Source organism: Python bivittatus, unplaced genomic scaffold (genome assembly GCF_059951505.1).
Source record: "Python bivittatus isolate LINGU-HERP-01145 unplaced genomic scaffold, Pbiv_v1 ctg000840_np1212, whole genome shotgun sequence".
Lineage (NCBI taxonomy): Eukaryota > Metazoa > Chordata > Lepidosauria > Squamata > Pythonidae > Python > Python bivittatus.
In genome coordinates this window covers 16701270-16716438 of record NW_028277113.1, presented here as the reverse complement: position 1 = coordinate 16716438, position 15169 = coordinate 16701270, and the positions used below count along the sequence as shown (strand labels likewise).

At 37.6% G+C, this 15169-nt stretch overlaps 1 protein-coding gene across 3 annotated transcripts in view; it reads left to right on the top strand.

The window, feature by feature from the left end:
* The window catches only part of CAP2 (cyclase associated actin cytoskeleton regulatory protein 2), a 53791-nt gene extending 39101 nt beyond the window's left edge, over positions 1–14690 (top strand). For all 3 annotated transcript variants that reach the window (XM_007421603.4, XM_088130824.1, XM_025173128.2), the window contains exons 8-13: positions 431–632; positions 3158–3327; positions 5540–5663; positions 6046–6128; positions 7306–7446; positions 12711–14690. In XM_007421603.4, the coding sequence (XP_007421665.1) occupies positions 431–632; positions 3158–3327; positions 5540–5663; positions 6046–6128; positions 7306–7446; positions 12711–12794 (804 nt within the window). In that variant the 3' untranslated portion in view covers positions 12795–14690. The remainder of the gene's footprint in view (positions 1–430; positions 633–3157; positions 3328–5539; positions 5664–6045; positions 6129–7305; positions 7447–12710) is intronic.
* The last annotated feature ends 479 nt before the right edge of the window (positions 14691–15169 follow it).

Here is a 15169-nt window from a genome sequence, read left to right as displayed (position 1 = left end):
TAAATCTTTTGTTAAGGTGTTTGTTCTGTAAATGTACACTAGTGTTGTCTTTATAAACCGCAACATTTAGACCACCTGTCTTCAAGCATCCTTACTGCAGTGAAAGGCTAGTTACCAGGTGAAGCAGCTGATGAGTATGGCTTTTATAGAGAAATATCTCATCCGTTTTGTCTATTATCTGGATCAGTGTTTTTCAACCTTGGCGACTTTAAGATGTGTGGCCTTCAACTCCCAGAATTCCCCATGCTGGCTGGGGAATTCTGAGAGTTGAAGTCCACATGTCTTAAAGTCACCAAGCTGAGAAACACTGATCTGAATTGTTCATTTGGTTGTTTTACAATATTGCAAGTAATACTGTACTTTATAAAAACTCTTCATTTGAAATGAATATATTTGTGACCCCATCTGTTTACTTTTTAAAAAAAAATAGGGTCCAGTTGCCTCAGCAACATCAGGTTTGCCTGCTCTAGTGAACAACCAAGGCCTTCTTCCTCCTCCGCCACTACCACCTCCACCGCCTCCACCACCAGGATCTCCTCCTGTCATCGATACAGGAAATGCAAAAGATGATACAACTGCTACTCGCTCAGCTTTATTTGCTCAATTGAACCAGGGAGAAACAATTACTCAAGGTGTGAAGTTCACAATAAATTTGCATCTCTTCAAACCATTCTTCTCTATTTTGAGATTTCTCATAAAAATGAAAAACACTTGCTTTCATGAATGCAAATATCTTTAGGCTAAAAATTAACTTGGAAATGTGAAACTGCAGACTTACATATATCTACCGTTTGCGGGCAAAAACTGGCTCACCTAAAAGCAACCAAATCACTGTGAAGATACAACATGCATTTATTAAGCATGCAAACAATTACAGTGTATACTGGGCTCCCAGCAAAGCATTGGCAGCTTGCTGAGCAGCCCTCAGCAAAAGCAGAACCACAGTTTGTATACCTTTGGCCTACTACATTGCAGAAGCAAGACAAAGAAAAAGGCAGACACAGTATAAATTACAGCATGATGCTGGAATGTTCTTGATAAACCCATCTGGGTGACCTCATTATTTATCCCTTTCTACTAAGTCAGCATGCTAGCTATACTATATTTGAGATATGGTCAGTGAATATAAACAATTTGGTTTACTGGGTCACTGGTCCCTTTCTGATTTCTCCCCCTGTTGCCACTTAGGACAATTCAGCTTGCTGTGAATGTTTTATTACGAGGGCATTTTAAGCAGTTCATATGTAAATTTGGTAGTGAATGCAGTTCACATGTTGTGGAGAGGTACTTTTACTACCACACTACCCAGAAGCTAGCTCCATTGTTTGTGCAGTGGATCACAGTAGACATAAAGCAGTTCACTGCCAGGAACTGCAAGCTCAGATTCATGTTTTATTTCTTTTTTTAATAGTAATTTTATTAAAAATTACAATCACAACAATAAAAAACTAATATAAACTAAAAAAAAAGAAAAGAATAAACAGAAAAAATAGAAGGTATAGAAAATAAAAAGGAAATAGAAAAGAAAGAAAAAATAAGAATATAGTAAAGAAAAAGAAAAGGAATATATAAAGAAATGACTTCCCCCTTCATCACAACAAGTATAAACAACTATAGTAACTTATCACCTTCTCCTAAACTACAACAAATGGTCTCTTCTTTCCATTTCCCATCTCGTATCTATAAACTCTTAAAACCTCGTTGTTTTGATCCTGATCAGCAAAAGTCCAGTAAGGGTTATCGGAGAGAACAAGATACCTATTTTAACCTTGATCAAACAAACCAACTTTATATTCCCTCCTTTTACTTCTAAGAATCTTGTTCTTTAGTCCCTTCAAATAATGTCCTAGAACTTGATTTCTTTTCATTTTTCCTTTGTCCTTCTCATAAAATTCTTCAAAGATTTAACAAGCCTCTTTTGTAAATCCAATATAGGAAAATTATCCAGGTCAGTCTTTTGGTTTGTTATTTGTATAATTATCAAGACATCAGCTGGTTTCTTTTGCATGTCCTGTGTAACATCTTTTTCTATATCATTCTTGTAGCCTGTCATTTTTAAATCTGCTTTCAGATCAGTCACAGTCTTGTCTGGTAAAGCTTGTTCCTCTTCCATAACATCTTTTAGACACCATCTATCTATAGAGGCAGATACTCTTAAAATTAATTTCTGTGTCCATTGTTCCAAATACCATTCAATATGTCCAATCTTAAAATATTTTGCTCCATTCTGTATTAGTAAGTCAAGTAGAGGCCTGGGAGCAGTGGCGGCCAACTGAGACTGCTGAAGGTCCCAGGCCTCTAATTCAGCGCCAGCACTGCCGCTACCGCCAAGGAATGGCACTGTGCAGGGCAGCCAAAAGGGCAGAGATGGAGGGGAGAGGGGCAGGTGGAGGGAGTTGAAGCAAAGGTGAGTGTAGCAGGGCAGGAGAAGTGTGAGGTATTCACCTAACTACGGCGCTGTTCTGGCCTAATGACCACAACTGGGACTACTGGAACTGCTGTCGCTCAGTGGTGTGGTTGTGATGTTTCACCTAATGACCACATTGCTTAGCAATGAAAGTTCCAATCCCAATTGTGGTCATAAGTCAAGGATCACCTGTACCTATACCTGGGATTTATTGGGATGTAAATTCCTACATTTGTGCTGAAGAACAGTCAGATCAATAAGGACACTGAAAATAAATAGCTTAGGTTGGGACAAGGAAACAATTATCTTCCAGATGTTAGTGTTAGCATCTTCCAGCAGCTTTTGGCAGTAACATGAAGGGTGCTGGGAGTTGTAGTTCATCAACATCTGGAGAGCCTATCTCGCTATTCTGGTTTAGATACGCATATGCTCTGCCTTCATATCAGTGAAAAAGATATGGCCATAAATTAGAAACTAAAATGTAATGGCTGAGAGTACCTCTTGCAACATGAATCATCCCTTGAGACTGTTGCTTAAAGTTACTCCTTACATTTTGAGAAACTTTAAGTTCTACCATCTTTTTATGTTTGACAATCAAATCAAATGAATCTTCTGCAGATAAATATGTTCAAATATCTGCTCATCTACCTAATACAATATATGAACAAGACTTCGAGTATCATATCAATCAGATTCACAAAGCAAAGCTTATAAGTAAACAAAACTTTAAAAATTTACACATTTTTGTAGGGCTTCGACATGTCTCTGATGACCAGAAGACCCATAAGAATCCCAGTCTGCGTGCTCAAGGAGCACCAATTCAATCTCCTACCAAAACCTATACTTCTGAGTCTTCCACGATACCTCCTCAAAAGAGTTACTCTCCTGTGTTAGAACTTGAAGGCAAAAAATGGAGAGTGGTAAGTTCAACTCACTTGTAGGTAACCTGGTTTTACAATTGATTATAAGTGACTTTTCCATTGAATTTATCTAAGAATTGTGTGCTTGAATTTTTTGTAGTAGGATTGATAGTTTTACTTCCTAAGAGCTTTAAATAAGCAACTAAAACATGTATTAGATCCGGCAGGTAGCAACATCTAACTAGCCTTGTCTGGGCTGAGGGCTGGGGCCGGTTAATACTTGGATGAGAGATCATCAAGAAATAGCTGTAATTTAGATTGGAAAGTGTGTCATTCATATAGTAATTATGCCTTACATTTATTGTGAGACTTCGATTAAATCGTTACCAGGTAAGGAATAAGACATTTACATTCTCCAGAGGTTGCATTCTGGCTGAACAAAGAGTGAGATGATTCCTTTTGTGTGTGCTAATAAAGGAAAACCAATGAACACTTCCAACTCACTGTATTCTTCATTGTCAATTCTGTAATATATTGTTTTTCCCAGCAAAATAAATACTTTCTGACATACGAAGCTGGGAAAAGCACAACAAATGGCAAGGAAGGGTTTTCCTTGCTAATAGTTGTGAATTATTTATTTATACATACATACATACATACATACATACAAGTGTTAATGAACAACCTTAGTTCCAAGAAGTCAGGGTCATATACAGTGCTGTAACAGTAAAAACTAAGCAGTAAATAATCAAACATCAATATCAAAGAAAGATATAATGGCAGTCCAAGTCTACCATCTGCACCAAAGGATTGTTGGAGCAGAACTGTTTCAACCACCTTATGAAAGGTGAGTAAAGTGGGAGCTCCTCTTTCATCAGGGGCAAGGTATTCCTTAATGTGGTGACTGCCAGTGAGAAGTCATGCCTGAGGACCCTATTCTTTTCCCTCATGAAGGATGAGACCCTCATCAGCTTCCCTCAGGATGAGCCCACAGAATGGATTGAATCTGGTGGGAGAGACAGCCCTGTAAATACCGGTGCTCAGACTTTTTGGCCTTGAATTGGACCCAGAAGCTTAGCAGCAGCTGGTGCAATGACCAAAGCACTGGTGTGATGCTGTATTTGTCAACAATTGTAGTTTTCAAATTGTTTTGAAGAGCAGAACTCTATTTCTCATCCTGAGAAATTGGCAGGAATAGGAGAACAAAAGAATGGTGCAGGATTTAGGAAATTCAGTCCAAAATTCAATATTTGCTTATATCGTAAGGAAAAAGGTGGTGGCGTTAACATATTGTTGACAAAATTTCATTTCCACTATAAGTTGTTTCTTTACATAAGGCCTGATGTTCAAGATATAATGCACACTAAAGGGTGACAAACCATTTTGTGGCTAGAGACTATACTTTAATTTCTTTACTTATTTTGCTCTCCTAGGACTACTAAGGGCACCATTGGCCTTCTATTTTAGAGTGATAGCAACCATAAGATGGAAACATTATGTTACTGAATTGAGATTTTGTTACCAAATTTCAGCTATGCGCCCTGGGAGTGCTCTGGGATCTGTGACATGCATGTTGGGGGGCCATATACAGCAAATAAGCTATTGGTTGCCCCTTCCGTGCTCTGTTTTATATACAAATATTTAGCTGGTATTGTATTAATTTCCATTTCCAAAAACATACTTCTTGTTTAATACAAGTTATGTGTTGTTGTTGTTATATTTTTTTCCCACCTTTTTTACATATAACTCAAGGCAGTGAACAAACCTAATACTCCTGCCTCCTATTTTTTCCCACCACAACCATCCTGTGAGATGGGTTGGGCTGAGAGAGAGGCTGGCCAAAAGTCAGCCAGCCAGCTTTCATGCTTATGGGAGGCCTAGAACTCATAGTCTCTTCGTTTCTAGGCCAGCACCTTTACCACTACACCAAGCTATCTCAAACATAAACAGTGTTATGCCCTGTGTTAAAGCGGTTAAATAAATAAATATCAAATGTTTATGAGGAGGCTGCAGATAAGTGAAATACAGTTGATACTGTGCGCTGTCTCAAAGTACTGTTACGATATTTACTGCTAAATGGGGAAACAGATAAAATAATTGTAGGATGTAATTGCAGGTTACATTTTCCCTTATTCCCCCCCCCCCCGCCCCTTTACTCTCTCTCTCTCTCTCTCTTTAAATAGTAGAGATTGGGAGGAAAGTACAAATACTACTTTCTCATAAGTGGTAATAACTAATATAAGGTCAATTAATTTTTTTTTAAACAATGCAGGAGTACCAGGAGGACAAGAATGACCTATTAATTTCAAACACTGAACTCAAGCAAGTAGCTTACATCTTCAAGTGCAGTAAATCTACATTACAGATAAAAGGAAAAGTTAATTCCATTACTATTGGTAAGTTCACTTCTAGGCAAGACTAAAGCTAAAATATCATGTATATTTATCTTGAGTAAGTCTTATGGTACATAGCAGAACTTAATTCCAAATAAACATGATTAGGAATGCACTGTCCATTAGAGTCTTTTGGGCATACATTCCATGGGGGAGACATAACTCTTCTTCCAAATAAACAAGTGTAGGATAGCACTGCTCAATTCTACAAGGGGTTTACAAGCTGAATATAATGCTTTAAGACAGTCTTGTTGAAATCTGCAGAGATAAGCATATGAATAAAGCTATTCATAGATATTTATAAGAGGCGGCAAGTAAATGCCATCTCATCTGAGAAACAATATAACTGAATAAGCTCTCTATATGATCCTTTTCTTTTTTTCAGACAACTGCAAAAAGTTTGGCCTTGTATTTGACAATGTTGTTGGTATTGTTGAAGTAATAAATTCCAAGGATATTCAGATACAGGTAAACCATCTTCATATACTACTAATATGGGAAAACAAATCTAAAACAGGGGAAAAAGTGCTATTCAGTTGTAAGAAGGTCCATCTCCCCACCTTTCTGAGACTAGTATTTTGAGTGGCAGAGATACATTAAGGAAATGGGATAGAGGGAAAGGGTCCCCCACATTAGCTGAGCTTGGACTGACACAATCAATCACTGCCTTAAGCGTTAAAAATATTATTTTTAGTTATTTATATCTCTTAGTTCAAAGAAACTCTCCCATGTTATGGAACATCCTGTTTTTCTCCTCTGAGTCAGGTTAAGATAATTACAGACAGGCCAGCTTGATCTTCAGAGCTAGGGATTACAGGTAGTCCTCATTTAATGACCATTCGTTTAACAATGGTTCAAAGTTATGATGGGCCTCGGAAAGGATGCTTTATGGTTCATAAAGCACTTCCAGCCATTGTAAAATATTGCACCACCCCCACAGTCACATGGCCCCATTTCGGGTGCTTGGCAATTGGCTCGCATTTACAACTGGTTGCCAAGTGCCCCACAATCATGTGAGTGCCATTTGCAATCTTCTCTGCCAGCTTTCCCATCGGAAGCTGGCAGGGAAGGTTGCAAGGAGAGGGGACGCAGCAGTGTGCAGGAACGGAGCTCAAATCCTGAAGATTTGAGCTCCATTCCTCCCCAACACTGAGTGGGGAGGGGAAACTCCTTGGCGGTGGAAAGGAACAGAGCTCAAATCCTGAAGATTTGAGCTCTGTTTGTCCAGCCCCAGGAAAGAGGAAAAACCTTTCAGTGAGCTTTAGAATTGTTTGAGAGCAAAAGGGTTGCCTGCCGGAAGAATTTCAGCTCTATGTGGAGCTGAAACTATCTGGCAGGCAGCCCTTTCACTCTCAAAGAGCTGCCTGCTGGGAGGATTTCAGCTCTGCGCAGAGCTGAAATCCTTCAGCAGACAGCTCTTTCACTCCACCTGCTTAACAACCCGGGAAATTGCCTAATGACTGCAACCAGGAGTGCCCCGATTATGGTCTTGAGCGAAGCAGTCACATGGGCATCTCACTTAATGGCCGCTTCGCTCAACGACCAAGATCCCAGTCTCAATTGTGGTCATTCGGTGAAGACTACCTGTAGTATCTTTGGAGGACAATGATTTATTTAGTTTTGATTTCTGGTTTTATTGTCTTAGGTACTTGGGAAAGTGCCAACCATCTCAGTGAATAAAACTGAAGGCTGCCATATATACCTCAGTGAGGAATCATTGGATTGTGAGATTGTGAGTGCTAAGTCATCTGAAATGAATATCCTGATACCACTGGATGGCGACTATGTAAGTATTATATTTTTCTCTAATACAAACCCACTGAAACACACATTGAATCCTGTACTGTATCACTAATAATATTTATTTAATCTTGAGAAAGCAGTTATTTGAGTTAAATTTTCTATCGGTCAGGTTGCCATTAATTTAATACTTACCTATTTGGAACGTTTGTATACTGCTCTTCATTTTATTGTCTTGTAGGTCAGCTTATTGAAATATAAAAACACATCAGTAGAATGTGTCAGGGGTTCCTTTGATTGACTCAGACTCAAAAGATCCACCAAAAGTGCCGGACGCTCAACACTTGGATCTTTATATCTCCCTATAAGGGTTGGGGAGATATTTTATTTTGGAAAAAACTATCCAAGATACAAAAGTGAAATATACAAACATATATGTGTGAGTTCTTTCTATGGCTATTATCTTATCCTACACTCTATTTCTAATGATACTATACAATTTTCTCTATACTATATTCCACTACTATTACTATACTACACTCTATACTATTACTTCTACTTTTGTGCTATATTATACTATGACTAGTATATTATTACTATTATACTACTACTATTACTTGTATACAATAGCAGTTTACTCTTACCCACCCTGATCTATCTTTAAATCCTCTCTCTTTCTGGGATTTCTTCTATTTTTTTTTTTCTTCTTCATTAATGGACAGCACGTAAAGCACTCGCACCTCCCCAATGTTGTGCTTGGCTTTGCTGGGCCTCTTCTTTTTCTTCTGTACCCTTCAGTCTCCTTCTTTTATTTGGCTGCTTTCTCTGTTTGTTGCTGCTGCAGAGCTTCCAAAACACGCCGTCTCCTCCCCCACCTGTTTCAAGGTTGCAGCTTTATCAGCAACTCTGCTGTGCTGACGCTGGAGAGGAGGCTCAGATAGGAGGGGAGGAAGGCAGCACAGGTGCCTGTAATTTTGCTAAGCAGCCTGCTCTTCCACAAAATGCCACACACTAAATTGAACAACAACAACAACAACAACAACAAATTAGAGAACGTGCAGCCTTGACTGATCTACCATTTGCTAATAACTTCATCCTTACCTCTTGTTTTTTTATATTCCAAATTCTTTCTGTTATTTCCCTAGCCTTCCCACAGTCTCTCCCAGGTATTTTGCCCTTGGCTTACTGAAAGGTGAGGTCATCTCTGTTTCAAAGAGGGCCTTTGCCCACCTTTGGCTGGTGCACCCAGGGCAGCCTTACCTGCAGGGTGAGGTCCTTGCAGTGGTAACTCCCACTGCATCATCTGCATACACTACTGCAATCTGCTGTTCATGGGGCTCCCTTTGAAGACCTCTCAGAAACTCCAGTTGGTACAGAACACAGCAACCTGATTGGTCCTGAATTGTGGTCAAGGCTCTGAACTGGTTGCTGGTGAACTTCCAAATGCAATGCAAAGTGTGCCAAAAGGTCTCCAGGACTCTCATCTCCAACCAGTACCAATCTGTCCAGTTTATAGATCATGGGAGAGGTCCTGATAATCCCACGTTTCCATAAGATAAAGGAGGCTGAGGAGACAATGTTTTTTATTTGCAGTACCAATATTATGGAGCAATCCCTTTTTGGCCATTAGCCTCCCAGTAAACAGTAAAGACCTAATTGTTTCAGAGGACCTTTGGTACCTGAGTGCCATCTTGTTATTATGTTAATCATGTACATTTGCATATTGTCAGGAAGTTATTGTACTAAGAGACTGTATTAATTTATTAGAGTAATAGGATATATCAAGTATCAAATTACAGATAATACATACATACAATAAATTTCAGTTGATGAGAGATAACTTACTAAGAGGAAAGTTTATGTTAGAAAATAACATTAAAATTAGGCAGAGAAACCAGCTGTTGTGTGTTCACTGCAGTCTGACAATAGGTGGCAACACTCCTTGTTCTATCTTAATTAGCATCTGATAGCAGTTTGGTATAAAACTCATCAATTTTGTCTGAGAATGCTAGAAGAGGGATACTAGATGGCATTTTCAGATGTCTTTGTAATAGTCACAATAGATCATGTTGAACTGACTATTTCTTCAGAGTCAAAGAAGCATAAATATTTGTCTACAGGGATTTTGTTATATCTACCACTTAGGAGGGCAAAAAGTAAGATATTATGCCTATCTCTAAAGAATTCTTTCCTTAACTGGAGGAGGTCAGAATGCTCGGATAACTTCGTAAATTGCCAGGGGTTCCTGCCGATGAGCATTCTAGAGCTCCATGTTAGTTCTACATCCTCCAGCCGTTGGTATATAATCCTTTTAACCTCATCAAAGCCAGCAAAAATAAGTTGCTCCTTAGATAAGCCAATGGTATTTCATTTATTTCCAACTGTTAAGTCCAATAACAAAACATACTCATCTATCAAAATCAGTGGTGATAAACACAGTGGAAAGAATGGAAATTTCAACCAATATGTGTTCAATTCTGGGCTTCCCTACTTTGTCTGAAGACTGCATTAGAGATATATTGGGGCACAGCAAGTATGGTCCTCAGAAATTTGGGTTGTATGGCCACTATAGAGTTGTTTTTAGCAAATAGACCAACTTGTGCCACATATGGAATATGGGCCAGAGTTTTAGGCTCAAAAAGTTCTTGTGTTGTTTAATGTGGATATTTTAATGTTTATATTTATGATGGATATTTTATTGTTTTACACTGCCATATATACCATGGACATTTTCAGTGCCATAAGCAGCCATGAGTCAAAATGAAATTAGCAGCATACATATTTGGTAAATAAATAAAATGAAGCATTTCCCTAAAGACTCTAATGTGGGATTGAACACTTCCAATCCTGTTAAGCTTGCATGATAAGAGTAATTTATATGACAAGTTTAACTGTTTAACTTGGGGTTCTCTGAGCTTGGCTGTTTTCTTGCAAACATTTCATTACCTGCCTAGGTAACATCTTCAGTGCTTAACTTCAGTGTTTAACTGTTTGATGGGGAATGCAGTTAACATATACAAATGTCTAGGTCAAGGAATCTTGAAGAATTATTTAGCTCCACATGACCTTGGATCTGTTGGAAGATAAAATAACTGTTCCAGTCGATTCTGCTTTCCAAACAACAGGATGGTGGGATGGTGATGGCTAATTCACTCAGCTTTCTGTGACAGAAACTAAGCTCAAGAAAGTCCAATACCTCTGTAGTCATTTTGGTTTTCATCTCTCTGTATTCACAAGGGAGGGGTGGAAAAGAGACATAAATTGAGATGTGTGGGTACTGATTATGCTATGGTAGAACTTTTGATGTTATTTTTCACTCTTCTAAAAGGAAGAGGAGAAACTACTAGCCTCCCTGATTGCTTTGCAACTGCTGAAAGACCATAACAGAGCTTTTAGACAACTGAATAGGAGATGTACAATTATGTAGTTATGTGCTGCTGGTACAGGAGTGTTGAGTGAGTGAGTATTATAGTTAATCCATATCATGCATTTATAGCCAATATATCTTGATACATATGGGGGTTTTGAGCAGAGAAAGCCCAAATATGATTTTTCTTTTTTGTCTGGCTTTGTTGTTTTGGTTTTTGTTCTGGCACAGAGATCTATGGTTCTAATTGATCCCAAAATATTATTGGCTCTAGCCCTGTTCAATTTTAATTGGTAGCTGGTGAAAATCATGGATGATTGGCTAACAGTGGCTATTAGACTTGATGGTTATTTACCTCCTCCAAAATCACAAGTAGTGTACATTAGTTGCTAGGGAGAAACATTAGAGGAGGGTTATTGCCCTCTAGTGAATGTCCTAAATCCATCGGGTTGGGTGTTGTGTGACACAGATGGTCTTTTCTTACATTCTTATATTGCTGTGAAATTGGATAAAGCAACAACCTGCATATGCTGGGTACATATGAGCGTCCCACTTCTTTTCCAGCTGTTGCTGTGTTGAGCAACATGAGTAGAACTTATCCTAGCAACCTTTTTTTTATCAGTGTTGTACCCTGTTTTACGCATTTGCACATTCAGACAAACATCTGAGGATGTTTATGATTGCACTGTGTAGAAATGTGTATCAACAGCAAAGTATAAATAGGATTCCCAAATTAGCTCTCATTGTCTCATAAATGCAGAGAACTTTAGGGGATGAACACATGTGCAGAAGTGTTAAAACACTGTATAATGCAGATGACAAAAGACAAGTAAATACTAAACTGAGCAGTTTCAGGCCATGGTGGTCAACCTCATTCATATGCAGTAGCATACAGAACTGGAATTCTTCCAAAATCAAGAGGTGTTTCATTAGAAACACAAAAACTATAAAGAACATATACATTTTTTGAGCCAGTATCTCTGGAGGCAATGTATTTAATAATATATTCTGTGTGGTATACATGTGGGGACAGCTCTCTGTTGGAACTCCCCTCTTGTGAAACAATTTATCTCTGGAAATGAGAGCAGCTCTCTCCCCCTTAATATTCTAGAAATTAGTAAAAAAACTGGTTATTTTGCAGAGCCCTTGGGAACTGAGGAGCTGAGAATTATTGGTATGCTTATTTTGAGGTGGACACTACAATGTTAAGATTTAATTTGCATTGTTACTATTGTTACATAATGTTGTGACAGTGATCTTGTTGTATTATGGGACTTGTAAACTGCTTGGATTTGCTTAATTGAAGCAAGATAGAATTAGCAGAATAAATAACTAAATTCTGCAGGTGCGTACCCTATGTTGAAGAGCTGCATGTGTCATACAATCTATTTAGGCCTCCTAAACTAACTTGCTGCCACAGTTATGGTAAAAGAAGTTATCCATTATCAGTACTGACATATCGTAAGTCCTATCAACCTATGTATATGACTAGAGGAGATGGTACCATTTTGTTCTTCAGGCAACAACATGTCTTGGGGCAGTCATATACTATTTTTATAAAACTTTCTGAATATGCTTGTATGGTCACATTGCAGTACAGAATTATGGTTACCTTAATGGCACATAAAGCAAGAATTGTTCAGTATGGCACTTCCTTATATTTTGGCATTTATGCTATTATCAAATGAGAATCTAATTTCAGTTTCAATTTTACACTTAAAAGAATAGGATGACTGCCACAAAATTATATCAAGAGGTGATATTCTTGCAATAGAAACTGCAGAAATGCCCCCATATTCTCTTTAAGATATTGATATGGTATCTGAAATGAAAAGGCTACTTTTTTAGAGTTATTCCTCAGCTATAAAACTAATCAAATGGTATTGTTTTCGTAACAGATACTTGTTTAGCCAACTGATATTGTCCATCTTGCCTCCCTACAGAAAGAATTTCCTGTCCCTGAACAGTTTAAGACATCATGGGATGGATCGAAATTGGTTACTGACCCTACAGAGATTGTGGGTTAGCTTCCATAGGCCATACAGAAACTGCTGACCATGATCTCCAAAGAAATTCTGCCAGAAGAAAGTAGCAGCACGAAGAACAAGTAGCACTAGTTTGTACCATGGGCGTCTCCACAGGGGGACACCTGGGGCAAATGATGACATGTGCATGATGACATCATTGTGCAAATACTACAGATTATCTGCTTGTGTCAGAAGGTAGGATGCAAGTATATTATTGAAGCATTTGCATGATGTCACTATGCATGTGTCGTTTCTTGGCATTATTGCTGTTTGCTGCTGATGCCAATAGTTTATACTGCAGTTAATAGGTTTTCAAGAAGCTATTCCATGGCCTAAAATCAGTTGCTTTACATATATTATTTTTTCTTCACTGAGGTAATCATTGGAGGAAAATATATATATAATGAAATGCATAATTACATTTCAGGAAGGCATGGTTTTTTGCCATGATTACACATGCTTGGAAATCATTCTATTCAGTCTCTGTATACTTTTTGTAAGTAAACTGACATTTTAAAAATATCCACAATTTGCTTTTGCTTTTTTTTTTTTGCAGATAACGCATACACAGTTATCATATGAATGTATAAAGATGTTAGAGTTAAGCCAGTGGCTATTTCATACAATAAGCCAAATTATCTGCATGATATATTTTGTAATATTTCAGCGCATTCCTTTTTTTAAAGTTTTGGCAGGCAAAAGAAAATAACAATCAATCATAATATGTTAAAATATTTCATGGAATTGATCATGTACTAAAGCTGGACCTCAAGAAGTCTGTAGTTTTTAATGCTTTTAAAAGTAAAGTATCAACTCTCTGGAGAATATTTGCTAATGGAAAAGAAGCCAGATGTTTTAATTATATTTCAGCTACATGCTTCCATCCTCTGTTCCGTGTTTTTAGCACTGTGGAGGCTGATAGTGTAGCACCTGCAAGGGCTATATCACCTGCAGTACTATACAGTAGCGCACCCTGAACTCCACTTTAAAAAGAAAAATGCCCAAAATCTAGTGATTCCAAATGTTTCAAGTTCTCTGTTCTTGCATGAGATCTTGTGAGATCATGGATGATGATGATGATGATGATGATGATTTTGTAACTACTGCTTAAAAAGCTATTGGCCCATTTGCTGGATTTTTAACTTTGATCATTTTTATTTCAACTTGCCTCAGGGTCCCATTTCCAGAAACTGTTAGGTTTTTCTTTCAAAATTTTAAGATTGTTATTCCAAAATGTAATGTTAATCTCTGCTCATATTTCATGTGAATATCCCCTGCCATTAAGCTTTTTTAATGAATAGTAGCAAATTTATAATACAACCTAACTGTGAAAGCGATGGGATTCTGCAATAAAATACAAATTCAAATGAAAATTAAGCAGCTTCTGGTTTTAAAAAAAAGTATCTTAGAGATTTCATTTTGTTCAGAGAAGTAGGTAGAGTTGTAGATCTGTTTTTATTTCTGTTTGTAAAATTTGCATGCAGATCTTTGAAGGCTTACATTTTTCTCCATAAATTCTGAACTCAGACTAAATAAATTGTATTTTTAGGGGATATATGCTTGATTTCATAATCCATATTGTTAATTTTTAACGTTGATGTGGTGTGTAATACTGTATGATTTCAATGCACAGTACTTAACTTTGCCATGTATCTTTGGTTACTTATAATACTTCATAATAGCAAAACAATAATAGGCTTATAAAACTCAGCAGGACCTATATTGTGCCTATTGCAACTAACTCTTTTTTACTGCAATATCCATCAGTGTTACAATAGGGCTCATAAAATAAAATTTTGGTATGTTGTTTGATCAATATGTATAATGTTGTGGGTTTAGTACATGCCAATTTCAGTTGTAAACATTTGGCATGAATAAAGATAAAATTGCAACTTTTTTACACTGTAGAACATAAGCTTTATTGCACTACATTAAACCAACTATTTAGGAACATATGCAGCCATACAGGGATGTACACTGTCATACTCACATTAACATGTGGGAAAGACCACATATAGTATTCAAGCAGGAATGTACACAATTCATCCCCACATGTTTACTTCTGTTATTATACTTTCATGTTTTGTATAAAATATTTCTATAATATGGGTACCATGGCTTCCAGAATGGGATATGAAAAAATACATGGTCCACTGAACAATATGGACCATGGAAAAGCTATAAGTGGCACATACTTCGATGTGCTAGCCTAAAAATGTCTTAAAGATTGATACACTATTTTTTTTACTTATATCCAACTTCCCTCTCACATTCTCCTGTGTTGCTTCATCATGGTGTTCCTGGAAAGGATGAGCGAAGAACACAAGCAATGTATTCCAACAATATATAATCACAGCAGGGTCTCAGGGCACGAA